The sequence below is a fragment of the Ictidomys tridecemlineatus genome, chromosome 6 (genome assembly GCF_052094955.1).
Source record: "Ictidomys tridecemlineatus isolate mIctTri1 chromosome 6, mIctTri1.hap1, whole genome shotgun sequence".
NCBI classification, from domain to species: Eukaryota; Metazoa; Chordata; class Mammalia; order Rodentia; family Sciuridae; genus Ictidomys; species Ictidomys tridecemlineatus.
The window spans coordinates 43,517,396-43,537,424 of NC_135482.1; the positions used below are offsets into that span (position 1 = coordinate 43,517,396).

At 40.9% G+C, this 20,029-nt stretch overlaps 1 protein-coding gene across 2 annotated transcripts in view; it reads right to left on the reverse strand.

Moving 5' to 3' along the window:
- Tph2 (tryptophan hydroxylase 2) overlaps window positions 1-20,029 on the reverse strand; it is a 232,927-nt gene that overhangs the window by 183,658 nt on the left and 29,240 nt on the right. For both annotated transcript variants that reach the window (XR_013440445.1, XM_005330422.4), the window contains exons 6-7: window positions 18,664-18,860; window positions 13,124-13,259 (exon numbers count right to left, since the gene is read on the reverse strand). Coding sequence is in view for 1 of the 2 variants with exons in the window: in XM_005330422.4 (XP_005330479.1) it covers window positions 13,124-13,259; window positions 18,664-18,860 (333 nt within the window). In the remaining variant the exon portion in view is untranslated. The remainder of the gene's footprint in view (window positions 1-13,123; window positions 13,260-18,663; window positions 18,861-20,029) is intronic.

Below are 20,029 nucleotides of genomic sequence, written 5' to 3' on the forward strand. Positions count from 1 at the left end.
TCATAATTGCACCTGTCAGCACATGCTGCCTCCAATCTGTGTGATGGCAAACTTTTCTCTGTTTAACTCCCATTCCTTTCATGCATTTCACCTGAATAATGCTTTTCAGAGTCCTTTTCACAAAAGAGCTCTCTGTTCACTGGAAACGTAGGACCTTTCAAAACTGTTAACACTGTAAAACATCGTGTCTCTTTAAAAAAAAAAAAAAAAAAAAAAGCTAGAGCTGATATCAGACACTAGACTTTTGCTGCTTTAAATTGGAATCTTCTCTGATAAGCCCTGTTAGGAGGATTCTAAAGCCTGCCAAGATAGGCCCACAAAAGGGCCTGGGCAAAATGTCTCCAGGGAATTCTTAAATCATTCGAAGAAAGTTGCGATCATTTTGCTGCAGGGAAATAAGGGTCCTGGTTGTTAAATTCAAATTCAAAATGAGTCTGGCATTTTTTTCCTCTTATCAGTTTTCCATGCTGACTCCTCGTGCTCAGTATTGAACAACTCCTTTTTTATTTTTGCTGTAAATTAAAGCCTTTAAGAGGCAGTGAGTGAGCATCCTGCGTTTGCTTCCCATCCCAAATCGGTGCATCTGTCTTTGAAAACATTTTTCTATAGGTTTTGTTTGTTCTACATGACAGAAGCCAACACTTTAGCAAAATCATGGAGAGAAGGGAGGATGAGTGGGAAGGGTGCAGAGCCTGCATTGATGAAAAGAAGCAGAGGGTGAGCTGAGCCAAAATAGGGTATTTCTTCAGCTTTCACACAACATTTGGTGGGTAAATGCAAGTAATCTGGGATAACACACAAAGATACGTAGCAGGCAGATGACTTGGTTTGTTTTCACTGCACTAAGATGATAACAGGAATTAATTTAGTATTGAAGCAATTTTTTTCTCAGTGCTTGCTTTGGAGCCATATACAAACTTTCTTTAGTTTAGATTTTAAATAGCTTACTGTAAAATCTGGCCCAGATAAGATGTTCGGCAGCTCTTAGGATGGCTCGATCTTATGGCCCTCTCACAGGGTAGATAAATACAAATATGGCCATCTTTTTACAAAACCCAAGCTCAGACCTTGCATGTTGCCTTGGAGGAAATCTTTTCTTTCCCCCAGTAGGAATTTAAAGAAGTCCACCAACATTACTCTTCACTACGATTCTTTTGAGACAGGCAGACATTATAGTTATATTAAAATTCAGTTCCAGAAACATCTATTGTGTGCCTATTATGTACCAGGTACTATATTAGGAACTGAGGCTAAAAAGTAAATAAATCACAATTTTAGAATAACTCTTAGCAAAAGTCACCTTATGATTTCATTAAAAGACAAACAGCAAGTACTAACATTTCTGATCCAACAAAAAAGAAATAGTTCCTGGTTCTTTCAAGGGCTACTAGTCCCCCCACCATTTCTGAGATGATTCTTATTTCTTTAACCTTCCCTCTCTTTCCCCAATTTCTCTAAAATTAAGGCAGCAGTATATCATAAGAGTTAAAAGAATGTACTCAGTCAGACTTAAGTCCATTTCCCACATTCTCATGTAGGCAAATTACTGATGCAGGCAACTGTCCAATAGGACTTTCTGCAGAGATGAAAATTGCTCTCTATTGTGCTGACCAATAGCACAGCCACTTAGCAAAGGTGTCTACAGAACACTTCAAATGTGGCTAGTATTACTAACTGAATGTATGATTTTATTTAATTTTGCTTAAAAAATGTCAATAGCCACATCTTGCCATATTGACCAGCATAGACGTAGTATTTTGCTCATCTATAAAATGGAAATTATATATATATATATATTTTTTTTTTAAACAGCAAAGAGGTGTTTATTGCGAGCTATCTTGGTCCTCTGAGCACACACACAGCAACTGGTGATGCTGAGAGGCCCCGAACCCAGGGTTTGCAGCAGTTTTATACATTCTTTGGAGAAGGCAGGGACCCCCACATACATCATAGCATCTCTTAGCAAATCATCACACTCGGTGGGAAAATCAAATAACAACTCTAAAACATGATTAGCACATTCAATGGCGGGAACAAGTTGGATAGGGATGATTGGTTACTACAAAAGGGGTATTCATTTGAACTGATTGGTTTAAGCCAAGAGGGGTGTTCATGCTGAATTATGTGGTTTCCCAACACTTTATCAACAACCATAAACTACTGGGAGGGTCATCTGGCATCCCAGGTATTTCCCTGTCTCATACTGATTGGTGGCTGCTAGGAGGTTGCTATGGATCCCCACCTAGCCTGACTGAGTCAGGGACACCTGGCTCAGCAGATCTCTACTGTTATTTGTAGATAAACAACTTAGCAGGGTGGGAATGTGCCTAGGAGTGCTCTGTGGGTCTTTCCAAGGACAAAGGTCATGTCCCTCCTTGGACAGGCTTTGCTCTGAGGTATAGGCTGGTTTTTCATTCCCCTCTTTGTCTGGAAACTTGGGAAACAATTATGGTTCCCTCATCTGGGGAACCCAGACTACTGAATCAGAAACCTTGTACTAGTCCAGCAATCCTGGTAATACCCTCAAGTCTGAGAGTCACATATCTTGTCTGCTTCTTCCCACAGGTTCAGGTACACCACCATTCTGCATTTCAAAGAAGCTCCAGGACGTAGGACCACTTGGATAAGCAAAGCTGAAGTCCTCCTCAAGTACTTGGTGCACGCTGGTGCAGAATGACTTGCTACTGCAAGTCAAGGGCACAGGTGGCACCAGCTCCTTCAAGCTCCATTGCCAAAAGCTGGCGGCCAGCTAACGGTGTGCCCCTTTTCGGCGCCTGCTGTGCACAAACCCAAGAAGCCTGCAGCAGGGCACCACAAGGACCCCTGACCCACCAAGGGCGCCACAGCCGACAAGCATACGCCCCACCGAGGACAAGGGCAGCAGCAGCAGCAGCAAGGCCAAGAAGGCAGCGGCTGGGAGCAAGAAGTTGAAGAAGGCAGCCAAGCCCAGTGTCCCCAAGGTGCCCAAGGGCTGCAAGTCTAAAATGGAAATTATAAAGGTCACTATCACTTGATGTTCTTGAACAATGTAGTAAGACAACAAATTGAAAGCATTAAGTTCCTATGAGTTAAGTACTGTTATTCATATTAAATTATGTTTAGACCTAAGTTTATTGTACTCAAAAGAGTTTTGCCCTTTTTGATGGTTTGTTTTAGATAAGAAGCAATAAGCTTCTCCAGGCCAGAGGTCATGCCATGTTCCTCTTTGGGTTCCCAGTGCTTAGAAAAGCCTGGCACAGGAGAAATGCCAATAGCTAGTTTTTGAATGGAGCTGAATAGAGCAGGTGTTGATGGGGCTCTATTGCTCCAAATAGAAGTGAATCCAAGTGAAACCCAAGTACGGTTCTACTAATTTCTAGTGTTGCATAAGGGCTTTGGACCAGATCATGGCTTGGCAATTTTCTAGTTGTGTGGCCTTAGGGAAATTACCTGACTTCTTTGAACCTTGGAATTGCCATCTGTAAAACGGCGACACCTCACAGAGGTGAATGAAATGATGCCAACAAGCAGAATTTGAATGAAGAGAGCAGAAACCTTTTGTCTCTCTTGGGGTAGCTTCCATGCCTGTCCTGTCCCTGGCTGTCATTCTCCACACTGTAGTGAAGAGGCCTGGATGGCGATTACATTTTTTATTGAAAATTCAATTGTTTTGAATTTCTTCTTCTGAACTTCAATTTTAAAATGCAAATATTCCTTAAAACACTGTTCCCTGGTCATCTCAATCCTCCACACCTGAAAGTACCTAATGAACTTCTCCCTGATGACAGGGTGCTGAGGAGATATGAATTTTGATTCAAGTGCAGGTGTTTATGAGTGCTAATTTTGGATTATGTGCATCACACAAGGAAGACAATCCTGGGTACAGTGGGTAGGAAAGCAGAGGAATCCCTACTTTGAATCAGTTTTTAAAAAAAATAAAAAGAAAAAGTGACTGAAGCTTCATCCCAAGTTACTGCAGAGAGCCTCAAAGAGCAAAAACAGGGCTACAGCAGCACTTAGGCACAGATTTGGCTTCACAATGCACGGGTCTTAAATAATGTATAGGATTTTTGTTTTAATAGAATGTGTACTGTTAGCTTGGAGCTCTTCAGACAATAGGCACTGCAATAGGGGTTATTTTTGCTTTTAGGCATATCACAAAATGAGACACAATATAATGATTGAAAACTTGAAGGTCCAGGTGTAAGAATGTGGACCTTGTAACTAAGGATGTGCTGGAATTTTATGAGGCAAGAGCCTTCAATGAATTTAAGAGGTGTTAAGGAAGAGTGCACTTATTTGGTATTTATATCAAGCTTTTTCTCTCTAAAGATCAAAGCGTTATTTCATCATCCCTCACACGGGGAGGTTAAATGGCTTGCCAATGTCACATTGAGAGCCTGGTTTTCTGGCCTGCAGTACCAGGTCCTTCTGCCTCAGGATGGTGCACAGCAGTCTCCTATCTTCAGTACTACACTGTGGTAAGGCCCTATCCTCCGTAGCCCCCCAGTGAAACAGGAGATACCTCCTCATGATAAATGGAGCAGGCAAGCCATCCTGTGAGGATCAAAGGACAGGGCCGGCTTCTAACAAGCCTGGTAGTTCGGCCAAGGACTGAATGGGACAGCACAAGACTAGCCTCTCCAATAAGCACATTGAGTATTCAGGCAGAGCAAAGCCAACAAATAAAAGTAAAAAAGTGTCACTTTGAATCACATACAGACTTCTCAATTTAAAAAAAAAAGGCTATTCAACTTCAGCATAAGTAAGTTTTGAGTTTTTGTGTTTAGTGTTACTGCTTAACACAGAGTAAGGGTTAAGTCCACAGATCTTAACATTACTCTCCAAGTTCAAATCCTGGCTACCTAACTTAACAGTTATGTTACCTTGGGCAATTACTTAACATTTCTATGCTTCATTTTCATAAACTCAGAATAGTAACAGTAAAAAATGCAAGGAGTTGTTGTATTAAATTAATTCATTCATATACAACACTTAAAATAGTGCTTGGCAATACGAATAGCAAACATGTACTGTGAAGGTCAGTGTATACATGTTTGCTATCTAAGAAAAGCATCGTAGCTATTGAATTGTGATGGTGGTAGTTGAAATTACTTATCTTGGAGGAAGGAGGGATGACTATTTTCATTGGCCCTGGGTGTAGCCCAAACCAAACTTCTCCTGGAGGAGAAGATAGCCCCAAAACTGAACATATAAGCTCTGGGTTAAAAAGCAGGAAAGGGAGTCCAGATGGGATCAGCTTTCTGAGAACACGCCATTTTCTGGAAAGCCCTAGCATTTGCATTGCTCTACAAGTCTGATCAGCAAGGAAGACAACAGTACCATGAAGGAGGTCAGTTGGCTGGGCAGGTTTGGCTCTGAGCTCATAGGTCTCACGGGAAAGAGCTAGTTAAGCTAAACAGTGCTCACAGGGGCGACAGTGAAACTCCTCCGGAAAGCTCTGGTTCATCTTGCCAGCTCTGCAGCAAGACCATGCCACACCTGACTTCAGGAAGGCTGGATAGCAACAATACCCATGATGGCTGGGGCTTAAGTTCCACGAATTTGCAGACCCAGAATCTCTCAGGAAGAGTAAGGAGAGAATGTTCAGAAAGGCAAGATGGTATTTTCCCCTTCCTTGCAGGCCTGGTGAGAGGCATCTGTTCAATCAGACAGTAACAGCCAACCTTTCCTATAAGCGCAAAAGCCTGTGTCTTTACCTGCTGATATTATTTCTTAACAAACAAGGATGAATGCCTGAACCCCAAAAAAAGGAAATAAATGACATCTCCTGCCCCTTTTAGAGAGGATTCTGTTCACATAAACAAGGGCTAAGCATAAAATTCATTCACTTTACTTAGAAGCAGATGAAAAATATTGTCAGAAATAATTCACACACCTTTTACTAATATTGCTTGCATTTAATGCCTATAATACAACTGAAATGCAGTTTTGGCATTAAGGAAGTATCTTTTTAACAGTTATATTTAAAAATAACATTAATTGCCCCTAAACTGTTCAACTGTAGGGGGAAAAAGATCTTCCTTAATGCAAATGCATTTAGTTGTATTATGGCAATAAATGCAGCAATATTAGTAAATGGTGTTGTGAATTATTTCCTAATCATGAAAGTTAATTTTCAATTTGAAAAGTGACATCACCAGGGCAGAATCTATGCCCCATCAGTATTTGCTGAAGGACTAATCATACCAATGTACCCCTAAACCTAGAATCATTGATTTAATGTGTTTAAACTATGTTGTACCAAGTATACCTTTGTTACTAGTATGCTAAACATAATATCTGAAACACAAAATATAGTTAATATTTTTAAATATTTTCATTAAAACATTTTTAAGAAGAAATTCCTCATGTCAAACTGCTTCATCACATTGGCAATACCTCTTCTGGAAAGACAGATATTGTACTGACTTGACTTCAAAAAATGTATGTTTGTATTTAAATTCCTGGCTACTTCTCCCTGAAGGTGTGCAGGGGTCATGCTATTAATTGTGTGTTTCAATACTGCTCTGGGCATTGTTTTATGTTCCAAAGGGCACCTGGCCTCTGAACCATGAGACACCTGGACTCCACTGTTCTACATTCAAAAATTTAGGCCAGGGTAGGGTTTGGCCTAAATTGAAAAGAACAAGATTTCAGTTAATATGAAGATACATAACATATGCAGTATTTTAGAAGCAGGATTTTTTTTCCCTGTCCTTTATTTCCTAGACCTCAATCAACTCCTAGTATCTGAAGGAAAGCACGAAATATGGGCCCAGGAGAATATGGTTTTATTCAATTGCATTTCTTGTTAGAGAGCTCTGCATTTCTAAGGTATCATTGGACATAGGGACCACAGAGAGAATTGCAAACCTCATACACAAGTAAATGTGCACCTGCAAATGCAATTAGCAAGCGCCCAACATCCACTTTGCACAAAACATATTAAAAGAGTCTGTAAGAACCACAGACAGAGACCTCAGACTCCCTAGAAGGAAGTGCCCAGGGAAGAAAAGCCAAATGAACTAAGACAGAGCTACAGGGAATGGGATAAATACAACACTTGAAAATCCAAAACACTCTCTGAGAACAAGAAGCCTGAAGTCAGAGACCAGACCAGGCCAAGCCTCTGCAGCAAAGGAATGAGGGAAAGATTCCCCTCCAATTGATTCTATTCCCTGGATGCCCAAGAATTTCCTGAACTGAATCAGCCCCAATTCCACCCCTACTCTTCAAAGGAGTGTCTAGAGACAAATGCAGAAACATTCCTGCCTCTCTGGTCCACTCTCTCCCTGGGGAAAGAGCACCCATCCACTTTAGACATCAGAACATATCAGCCCCATACACACCTGTACCAGTGCTCAGCAGAAACCGCCAATTTCACAGAATTTCTTCCTAATGCAATAAAGTAGTTCAAATGTAATTTTGAGCTTGTCATGGACAGAATTATTTTTTTAAGGTGTGGCAAAGAGCTTTTCTACCTTTCAGGTAGGACAGTATTTAGGTTATTACCCAAAGAGGAAAACAAAGGAAAGCTTTGCACCATATGAAAGAAGTTGGTGTCTCTTTCTCTTACCCTCCTTCCCTCTCTTTCTCTCTTCTTAATAAGGGGGCAAGAGAGAGAACCTTCATGCTTTCTTTGGATCCTCTTCTTCAGCTTCATAGTGAATATCATTTGTTTTTCTGAGACTATTTTTATCAAAAACAATTAATGTGTTAGACTGTCCACTGGTAGGTGTAGTTTGAAGAGAACACTATTCTGGTCCACGTGACCTAGCTTCATAGTTTTCATTGTTGTTTAATATCCTATCATTAAAGTTTCACAGTTTTGCCTAAAGACACTGAACATGAAAAAATGTTCAATTTGTGGAGGGATGACCAGCATCAGTCCCTGAAATCAGAGTAAAGCAGTTGGGATGAATGGGGACACTCACCAGCATAGGGCACAGCCATTCACAAAGGGACCCACTGTCATGCAGGGTGTGTCCAGGACTTCTCCACAGAGCTGGGACTCTGTATGTCTCAACCCTGGTACCTCCTGCTGGCAGTGCCATACATGGCTTTATCCCACTCTTGACTTAGTTTTCCCTTTTATGCCAGGGATTCTGGATCTTCTTGTTTCCCATGCTTGCTCCCTTTGCCAACTAGTCATGAGTTCACTACACACCTATAATCCCAGGAGCTCAGGAGGCTGAAGCAGGAGGATCACGAGTTCAAAGCCAGCCTCAGCAACTAAGTGAGGACCTAAGCAACTCAGCGAGACCCTGTGTCTAAACAAAATATTTAAAAAGGGGCTGAAGATGTGGCTCAGTGTTTAAGTCCCTCTGGGTTCAATCCCTAGTTCCTCTCCCCCCCCCAAAAAAAGAACATGACACATGAATAAATAATTAACAGGCAGTGGTATAAGGGCTAAAATAGAAGTAAGGTAATGTGCTAGAGGAACACCTACCTCTACCTGGGAGTGTCCTCATGGAGCAGGATGCAACTGAACTGAATACTACAGAATTAAAAGGACATTGCCAGTTGTTCATTCCAGACAGAATGAACCACAGTGCAGAAGGCTGGGGGCATGAAGTGGCAGGTTCACATGATGGTGAGAAGTCTTGAGTGACTGGAGCAGAAGGCTTCAGAGGGGCCAGGAGGAAGGCAGAAACAGTTTGATAAGATCAGACTTTTTTCCCCTTTACGTAGCAAGGAATCCGCAGAGGTTAAACAAAGGAATGCTATGTCCAGGTTTGGGTTTTTAAAAGGAAACAAAGTCTACAGATTGCTTCTAAGAGGAGGGAGGTAGCATGCTTACTGGCAAATAGAAAAGCAAAGGGAATACAGCTAGTGGACTTATTCTGAAGCAGTGGTTCCTGATCAGAGTCTTTATCGCCCCCTAGGCACATCTTTGGTTATTGCAGTTGAGGTGGAGGGTAGGGTAGAAGGGTACTTCTGAGATTTAGTGAGTAGCCACCAGGGATGCTGCCTAACATCCTACAATGCACAGGACAACCCTCCATAACAAAGAACTGTCTGGCCCGAAGTGTAAATAGTGTCAACCAAAGTTAGAAACTGTGCTAAAAAGAGGGTGAGGTGATCAGAGGACACAACATGACAGAGGACACAAATGAACTTTTCCCAGAAAGACAAAAAACAGATCAGGGACACTGTAGGACTTCTAAAATTGTTGTTCTGCCACTATATACATGCTGGATGACGCTCATATGCCCATGCTGGCACTCTGCATCTTTCCCTGTCATCCCAGTGAGCTAGAGGGATGGCCTTATTGGAATAACCTTGAATCTGACCCAATTGGTATTTTGTAAAGGAAATCATTTGTAAACATCAATACTTGATTAGTTACAACTTGCTTGGGATCACAGCTGATCAAAGCACTCTCTAGGCAACACTGAAGTGCAAATCTCTGCCTCAGGCACTGCTCTAAGGGAGGAAAAACAACAGCATCTCCCTCCTAGCAGAGCAGTGACCTTTAACCCCAGTGCAAACACATGGAAAGGCAACTTCTCCCACCAGGAAAACTACAATTCCCCAGAACTTTCTCTGCTGTCCTCCAGACTAGAAAACTTTTCCAAAGGAACCAATCCAACCTGGCACCACTTTTTAAATTCATGTCCCCCTGAATGCCCAGGTTTAGCACACCCAGAGCCTTTAAAATGCAAAATATTCAAATAAGCCAAAGACATGTTTAAAACCCAGTGTGTGTTGAAAGCTGTGAGAGCAAAATACATTCTAAATAAACCAAAAAGGGAAATAAAATCCCTTTATTCAGATAATGTCTTTTTTGCTGCTTCTATTCTCATTTCTGCCTGGGTCCTGTGGCTCATCTTTGTCTTATTATTGCTGTCTCTGCTACCACAGTTCAGCAGTTATTTGGAAGCAGGATACAAGCAACAAATATAGTAGTGAAGTTGAACTTCGTAAATAGGAGAATCTGCCCTCTTGTTGGTTTCCGAATGAGAAAAGGGGATTTCATTACAAAGAAAATGCTGGTGAAAGTGCCTGAGCAGGAAACAGTTCTTCCAGTAAGTACTCCATAGATTCAAACTATGTGGCTGAGGAGAGATATATGCTTTTGTGATAGGCAAAGATTAGAGGGATTTCTGCAGAGAATTTAGTCTGCATAGCATATTTCTGGAAGGATGCAATAAAAACTAGCATCAGTAGTGGCTTCTGGAGAGGACAAACAGAGCAAGGAAAGAAACCCATGTACATGTATTACCTGTTTCTAAAATAAAAAATTTTTAAAATAAATAAGTGTTATTAAAAAAAAAAAGCTTATAAAGACAACACTAAGTTAATGAATCCCCAGTTTCTATACTCTGATTTTGTTTCCTCTTGTCTGAATGGTCACAGGACTCTTAGAACTTTAAAAAAAAAACAAACAAAAAAAAAAAAACCTCAACTCTATTGTGGGAGCTTTGGATTCACCTCTGAATCAACCCTTGTTTCCAACTACCAGGGGTTTCTCCATCTGGATATCTCACCCTTGACACCTCAAAGACAATATACCCAAACTCCAAATCCTCTTCTTCTCTCCCTTTCTCCTTCCATCTTCCCTCCAGGTCTGATTCTCTTCCAATATTCTCAATCATTATTAGAAAGAACTACCCACTAGACTTCCCAATAAAATCCTCAGCATTACCTTGGAGGCCCTCTATTTCCTTATTTCTATTATATTCACCAAATAGTGAATATTTCATCTCTACAGTTTTAAGAGAGGATCACATAGGTGCCCGCTTGTACTATCTCACTGGCCTTTCCCAGCTCAATACCATATAACTATATTCCTTTCCTAGAATATGAGTTCCTGACTAGAAGCAGCCAGAAGGCTTCTGCCATCCCCACCCCAGTCATCTTTCTCAAATATGCTTAAGATCACACTTCAGAACCTCAGAGAGTTCCTTGTGGCCTGCACAATGAAACTTGAGTGTTCTAGTTTAAATGTGCCTTGTAAATAGGTTTTTCATCCCTAATACATAAGCCGGACCCTGACCACTCTGCTCTATCAAGCCTTGCTCATGATGCCTTTGGCATGCCTCCACCCCTATGCACTTTCTGTTTCCCTTCCTGCCCCACCAGACCTTGCCCAAAAGTGAAATTTCTATTCACCCTCCCAGACCTCCATTCATATCATACCATCTCTGAAAAGCCTTTCAGGGTCCCTCTCTCCTCTGTGCTCCTCTAACACATTGTATACACCCTGATGATAGCTCTAACCACACACTTTCCTAATTATTTATGTTCCTATATCCCATGCCAGAATGTGAGCAGCTTTAAAATAAATAAATAAAATAAAGCTACTATATTTTATTCATCTTTAAATCCACTTCACCTCCCTGCTAACATTGCACATAAATATTGCCGAATGAATTGGCTGAAAAGTACTTTGGTAAAAATGTAACACATTATCCCAAAATTTTATAGACCTCTGTGGCTGAAATCTCATTTCTTTGCCCTCTTCTCTGCATACCTATTGGCACGCTATCACAGGTCTCAGGAGGGCCAGTTATTCAAAGGGAACTAACAAAGTGCCTGCTATTTGTAAACAGGGCCATTTGTAAACCCTCTGGGCTAGATTTAGAGATTGCCTTTCTAACTCTGACAACGCTCCTTTGAGCACTCTAAGAAGCATTTCTTTTCCAAATGTCTGGAGTCCTATAAGTAACCTTTGTTTACCCTGCAAACACTTTCAGGGAAGCTGAACAGAACTGAAAAACAATGTAGTGACCCTGCAGGGACCTACCAGGCCAGTGACTCATGCCAGCCTAGGAGGGGGAGTGGGGCTTCAGAGACTCAACTCTAATCCCTGCCCACTTCGGCTACTTAACTGCTGGAACCTCAAAGGCTCTCTGCTCCCCAGTGAAGACCATGGCAGCCCATTAATCACAAGCTTATTCAAGTAAAATAGCATCATGAGCAAAGTGATAACCTGAGTGGCTTGAAGAATAGGGTGCAACAGATTACAGCAAGATTGGAGAGGGACACTCATGTAAATGGAGCCCAAGGGGGCAAAAAACCCACTTGGGCTGTCAGACTTAAGGATCTTTGCTTTGCTGCTTTCTTGGCTTGGAATTGTCCACCCTGAAATATGGACATTCAGGTTCTGTTGAAATGTCACCTCCCACAAGTCTGTCCTGATGATCCAATCCAAATAAGCAACAAGCATGACTCTCTGTCTCCTCCCCCTACTCTGTTTTTACAGTACATAGTGATACTTTGAGCTTACACCTGCCTGTATTTCCACCTATCTGTCTATATGCTAACTTCATCTCCCTTATTCCCTCAGGAAGACAGGGATTTTGCCTGGTATTCCATTCTCAGACAATCCAAGCACATAGAGGTCTTCCAATATGTATATGTCACATTTTTAAATGCATACAAAGAAACAAGATACAAGGCATTTGACACTTGTAGACTGTACAGTATCATGTGGAATGAGGCTAAATGATTAACCTGTAGGGGCTGTTGCAGCTGACCCCCATTGCCCACCCATGATAGAACAGTATGGCACCACCGTGTAGCTCCTCCACCCACTCAGCCCACCATTGTCCAGCAGAGAATATACAAAAGCCCCAAAGCAGAATTCTTTCATGGAAAGCTGACAACACAAGAAGAATCACAAACCTCATAGGTCTCTGGAGGTGATGGGCAGGATTGGAAGAATGTTCAAGAAACTAAGATGATAGGGAAAACAGCACAGAGTTCTGAGTTTGGGGTGATAAAAGATGAAAGGAGAGGGGTTTAGTAACCAGTTGCTATAGTGTGTGTTTGAGCCTCCTGGACCAAAGAGGGGCCTCCTATAGAGTTATGTGTGTCCTATTGTGTGTCTGATCTTACTTTACCCCCATACCATCCTTTCCTCCTCAAGGATGCAAAGCTGGCCAAGCAGGAGGTTCAGCATTGGGCTCAAGTTAGAGAGATGAGCTAGAGCAAGAGTATCAGGGACCCAGAGCTGAGAAGTCTGCTCCTTCAATGAGCCCTTTCTTATTTGGGTATGTGCTATGACTCACCTGCCTAGAAAGATGAAGCTACCCTGGAGGTAAAACAGAGCCTAAGTTACTTTCAAGTCAAGTGAGCATTGACCACTCCACAGTGTGGTGGTCTCCACCCAGCCTAGCTTTGAAATGGTACTCACGGTTCAGGGGTGTAGAGCGGGTCTGAGCCATGTCGGACGTACTGAGTACAGTGGAACACCCTGTAGGCCAGTCCTGCCAGAAAGTCTCGCGGGCTCAGGTAGCCAGCCACCGGCCTCACCGTGAAGCCAGACCTCTCTAAAGAGACAAGAGGAGAGCCAACTAAGTATTAACTTGACATGGCCTGGGGGCCCATACAGGGGTTCCTATTATTTATAAGGATGTTCTAGAAACAAAGTAATCAAGATTCTAAACTTTTGACTACTGAATGACATATCCTGTTAACAACTATCACATTTGGGGTTTCTAGTGACTAAAATTCTCTCACAAATTATGGTTCCCACAGGAATAAGACATTCCTTAAGAGGGAAAGGTAAAAAACTGAAGTTAAAAAAAAATGTGTGTGTGCATATACACATACATATAAAGGGATTTCAATTCAGAAGTCAAATTAGGAAAAGAAATCCCAAAGACACAGGAAAAGATTAAAATCTCAAGTGATTGTTATCAAACATTTCCTTGTATCTTTCTAAAAGCCTCCCCTGGGGATACCCTCTTCCTTTTGCTTGTTTTCCAAGGCATACAGCAAGGCGCCCTGCACTAGCATCTAGGGATCAGTTCACACTGCAGCTTCCTATGTGGATACCTCTCACTCCTTCATCCTGTATTGATATTTTATGTGATACTATATTAATTACTAGGATTTAAAGAGGTACTCTGGAGCTCTACATGCTATATTTATGGTAAGAGAAATAAAAATAAGAGCACAATAAAATCTGTAAAATTACCCTATGTCATTCAGTTTCATCAGTGTTCTCAGGTTCAGGGTGACCTACCTAATGCTACTCTCTAATGAAGGCCCAGAAATCTTACAACTTTCTATTTTTTTCTAAAACACATTTTATAAATAAATAAATAGATAGATAGATATAGATATAGAAATGGCAGCTTTATATTGTCCTCTTCTCACAAGAATGGTTAAATATTACATACATATTTAATCATATACATATATTTAATAGACACATATATATTTAAAGCATAAGACATGTTTTGACAGACATACACAAAGGGAAATGATTGTCACGGTCAAGCTGTCACTGGAGAGGAGGTGTCTCCTAAGAAGGGCCTGAGGAATTCTTGGAGAGAACAGAGAACTCAACTCAGGACTAGTGGGATTCTTGATATGTGACAGGAAAGAATTTCAGCTCATACCAGTCAGGAGCATACACTGAGCTTTATTTAGGAAAGCAAATACATCATCAGGGAGAATGACAACCACCTCAAGAGACACCTTTGGGGATAAAGCAAGAAATGCTCTTTCAAGGGGAAAGGCAGGCTACCTCAAGAGTAAGAGATGCCCTCTGGAGCCCCAGTTCTTCTTTTAAAGGAAACTTGGGATGGGGAAGTATGGAAAGATTTGTAGGAATGATATCAGTCCAGTGATTTCAAGACAGATTTTGGTGGTCTTGTTCAATCTCTGCATCCTTAAGCTGACATAGTCTTTATTATCTGATCAATAGATAGCATCAAAAAGTCCCCTAAATTATAGATTTCTCAATATATTGTATCTCTCTTTGCCTAATCTATATATTGGATTATATAGATTAGGTCAAAGAGGATTAATTAACAATGCACAGGTAGATTGACAGATTTTCCAGTAATTTGGAAGTAACAGGTCTAGAAGAAAAAACTCACATGGGGAGTGACAGCCCTGGAAAAGTACACAGAATTTTTTAATTAAAATCTTTTTCCCTGTCCCCCTTTTATGTCTCCTTTTTACCTATTTTCTACTTCTTTTATCCCTTCAAAGATAACATATCCTGTCTTCACATACTTACCTGTGTGTGAATGTGTGTATATTAAAAGGACATTAAATCTACTCTTTTAGCAAATCTTCACTAGAGTATACATAACTACTAGCCAGTCACCATAATGTAAGCAAGATCTCTGGACATTTATCCTAGATGACTACAACTTTGGACCCTTTGACCAACATCTCCCTATCTCCTGTACCTCCCTCTCCTCCCCTGTAACTACATTTGTCTGATTATATGTAGTCAACTTTGCTAGATTCCAGATATACGTGGGATCATGTAGTATTGGTCTTTATGTATCTGGCTTATTTCACTTGGCATAATGTCCAGGAGAAAAATTCCCTGCCACATTGTAAGGCTCCAATTCCAAAAACTTCAACTTATTAGAAGAATACTTCAGAGTGGTTAGAAATGGTCTTAAAAAGTAAGAACTAAGTATGTGGAACAAATTCATCCTGAAATTTATGGCACCTACATGAAAATAACACGTTTCTCAGGCCTCCTCAAAACCATAACTCTAGCAGCATTGTGTTCATTACAAAAGTTTTCACTTCAGATTGTTCCCCATGGTATACAAAAAAGATAAGCATATGTTCTTCTTTTTCTACATTACATCAATCAAGTCAGTATATCCCACATGTGGCACATGAGTAGCGGTACACAGAATAATTTTTTTTATTTCAATAATTACACATTTTTTTATTTGTTTGTTTATTTATTTAATGTGGTGCTGAGGATTGAACCCAGTGCCTCACACATGCTAGGCAAGCACTCTACCACTGAGCCAAACCCCAACCCCGACACATTTCATTTTTATGTAAATTAGGGGAAAATATGCAAGTATGATAGCAAGAATGTCAAATTTGTAGATATCATTGTTTTAGAAGTTTGCTTTTCAAACAATTTTTTTAAAGTGAGTCAATTAAAAAGAGCCTCTCATGAAAATATTAATTTGGGAGTCAGAAATAGCAAAAACTATGAGATGGCATTCTAATTACCATTTTTACTGTATTGAGAAAGAACACTGGAGCCCATGGTAAATAGAGTATATACATAACTCTGTAGGAAACAAAGAGGAACATGACCATAGGGCCATTAGGGACAATATAATCTAGTTAAACAACAACAGAAGGCATTATGTAATTAGGTGCTAATTAAGTGATACTGATCAGTGGTTCTCAATTTCTTTTCTTCAGAAACAAATACTGTATAGTAGATAATGTTCACACATTGGAGGATCAGTGCACCAGCTATAAAAGCTTGCAAAGCTTTTTCCTGATACACAGATGATATTGACTGGAATCAGGGGGAGAGACCATGGTGGCTGTGATGATCAGGATTCACAAAGGAGGCAGGACTTGCGCTAGTCCTGAAGGTAGAATTTGAATAGGTGGAGAAGAGATGATGTCTCGGGGTCAAGGAAAGACTTTTCCAGGAAGCTGAAGTATGGAGAGCCCACAGGGAGAGGCCACAGCCTGTACAAGGCAACCACCAAGGAGACAAACTTGGCCAGTTCAGACTCTGGCCACATCGTTTGCTACCTGTTTTATACATTTTTTTAAAAGAACACATTAAAATGGTTATATAAGTACCCAAAAAAATATCCTTGATATTCCCTCTTGGCTCATAAAAACTAAAATAATGACTATCTAGCCCTTTACAAAAAAAGTTTGCCAATAAAAACAACAGGGAATCACTGATCGTTTCTGAGCAGAGCTGTCAGGGAGAAAGTAATGTTTTAGAAAGCAATATTTATGTGGAAGCACTGGGAAGGAGAGAAAGGGGAAGAAAATTCCATAGGCATGAAGGTTGTAAAATGATGGGCACCTCAATTTGGATAGTGACAGTAGAATGAGGGGCGGAGAAGGACAGATTTATAATGTGTCACAAAGCTAGAAGCAGCAATAGTTGGAGATTGAATAATAGCCCTTCAAAGATGCCCGTGCCTTGAGTCCCTGAATCTGTGAACATGCTACCTGCCTTGGCAAAAGGGATTTTGCAGATGTGATTAAATTAAGGTTCATGGGATGGGGAGATTATCCTGGATTATCTGGATGAGCTATTATAATCACAAGGGTCCTCCTAAGAGGAAAGTAGTAGGGTCATAGTCAGAGAAGGAGATGTGACAATGGAAGCAAGAGTTCAGAGTAATTTGAGAAAAAGACCACAAGCCAAGTAACTCAGGCAGACTTTGGGAGCTGGCAAAGGCAGGGAACAGAAGCCTCCAGAAGAAATGCAACCCTGCCAATGCCTTGAGTTTAGACTCCTGATCTCCAGAACTGTAAGATAATAATTTGTGCTGCTTTAAGTCACAAACTTTGTGGTAATTTGTTTCAGTGGCAATAGGATACTAATACAAAGACTGGTTAAGTATGGGAGGAGGTGGGGATGGGCAGGAATTCAGAGGAGTCCTTGCAGGCAAGCTTGGTGAGTCTAGAGAATAAAATACTGCTGACAGAAACAGGGGAGACAGGCAAGGAAGCAAGTGTCAGGAAAGGAAGTGGAATAGCAACTTTTACTTTTCCAACAATTGGCCTTGAAAAAGAAGAAGAGATAAAAGAGCAGAGGGCAAAAGGATTTAACCACAAAGAGCAGAGGGAGTCTCATGAAATCTTGCCTCCTCCCAATCCCTCACAAGAGCCCTACAGCTGTTGTCCCAGCAGGGTCAGTGAGGAGGGACCATGCAGAATGTAAAGTGACATTTCCCTGTGGTTCATCTTGTTCACCACTGTACCACCACCAACAAGGACAGTCCCTGACTTGTAATTTATATTTTAAAGTATTGATTGGTTGATGCACTGACTGACTGATTTGCCCCAGGCAAATTCACCATTATCTATGATATTTCTTTATCCAAAAAGTATGGATGACTTTTTTTTTTTTTTTGTACAAAGGCTTGAACCCAGGGGCACTTAACCACTGAGCCACATCCCCAGCCCTTTTTATCTTTTTTTTTTTTTTTTTTTTTTTGAGACAGGGTCTCACTAAACTGCTTAGGACCTTGATAAGTTGCTGAGGCAGGCTTTGAATTTATGATCTTCCTGCCTGAGCCTCCCAAGCAGCTGGAATTACAGGTGTGTGCCACCATTCCAGCTCCAGTACATGGTTTCTTTCTTTGTTTCTTTCTTTCTTTCTTGTGGGGGGTGGTGGGATACTGGGGATTAAGCTCAGGGGCACTCAACCACTGAGTCACACCCAGCCTTATTTTGTATTTTATTTAGAGACAGGATCTCACTGAGTTGCTTAGCGCCTCAGTATTGCTGAGGCTGACTTTGAACTCATGATCCTCCTGCCTCAGCCTCCTGAGTAGCCAAAATTACAGGGGTGCACCACCACACCCAGCTTGTACATGGTTTTTAACAAAGCAAATAAAAAGTCACCTTTGTTGTTATTCCATACCCAAATAGCCACACATAATAGTTCCTAGATCAAGAAAAAAAAAACTGTACTTGCAAATATTCTTTGTGGTTTACCACATGTAATGGCCAATCAAAGAGAGTGGGACTTCAGCAAGCTCCACACTATATAAATAGCAGAGTCCATCTCCCTGCCCAGAGTCTCTGATCTGCTTCCCACAGGTGGCCCACAGGTAATTATTGGTTCAATGCTTTTCTTTAAATCATTACTTTTCTTTTTTGTATAAAGACCATTGCTGCTATGCATGCTATGTTTGAGAGGCGAATAAGGATATTGGCCAAGACCAGATAGTCTATAGAAAGCCTTACCTTTCAGAAACACAGAGACATCTTCAAGCTGGGGCACATTGTCCTCCCTGTAGCCACAGTATTTAGTCAGCAAAGGGAAGTTTTTCAAATACTCCCGGCAAGCATGAGTGGGATAGAGTTTGGAGAGCTCCCGGAATACAATACCCCAAGTTTTAGTTTCTTCTTCTGTATATTCCACCCTGGGAATGGGTTGACCACTAGACAGGAAAGAAGAAAACAAGTGTCTATAGCTTTGAACCACTGAGTTAAGTGTATTCTGATCTTAATGAAAGTCACATTCTCATAAAGTAGAACACCTGAATGTTCAAAAGGTTTTCATCAGGTATTTTTTTTAATAAATGCTAATCCTCTAATGTGTGTGTGTGTGTGTGTGTGTGTGTGTGTGTGTGTGTGTGTTTGGACTTCCAGTTAACTTTTAAATTATGTTACATCATTATATATCCTGTATAAGCATCTATAAAAATTTGATTAAAGTTATGTTCTTAAACTGAGGTTGGTAACAGATAAGGGTTCTGGGTTGGAAGGAACTGGTTTAGGTACAAAGCTGTGCTCTCAATGTCTTTTCTGCAATCACAAGACAACAATAATAAATATTGTCTCTTGAAAATAAAATAGCCTTGTGGGTTCTCTTTGTCCCCTGCCCAGACTCACTCCAATTTCCAATTATAATTTTGAGATTATTTGTTCAGTGCCCAAAATGTCTGGCAAATACTAAAAGACTATGCTGAATTTAAAAGTAAGAACCTAGCAAATCACAAAATATGGAGCATTTATTGCAGGTCATGCTGAAAGGTACACACATTAAGCCCTCCCAGTTTAGGACAGAGGTCAGCAAATTTTTCCTGTAAAGAATCAAAAAGTAAATATTTTAGGCTTATGAGTCATGTGCTCTCTGTCACAATTCTGCCACTGTATCTCAAAGCAGCCATAGATAATAGGTAAACAAATGGACATGGTTATGTTCTAATAGCACCTTTTTTACTTGACCCCCTAATAGTTCTATGCTGATGACTGTGTTGGACTACTGAGAGTCATCTGGACTAGAATGGTCAGGGAGAACTTCCTCGGGAAGGCACAGCTAGAGCTGAGACTTGTTGGCTAGGTAGGATCTGTAGGTTTCCAGATGAAAAGGAGAGAAGGAAGTGCTATCCTAATAGCAGCCAGCAGCATGAGCAAGGAACATGGATCCCCAAAGTATCCTGGGGTCAGCAGGAAGAGGGGAACACAGACATGTACTTTTACAGACTATTGATTGAGGGATTAGAACCTGAATTTAGCCTCTAATTAAGATACCTCTTCTGAAAATGAATTAGGGTTTGGGAAAACCTCTCATAACATGTTACATAGCCCCTACTGCCCACCCTGG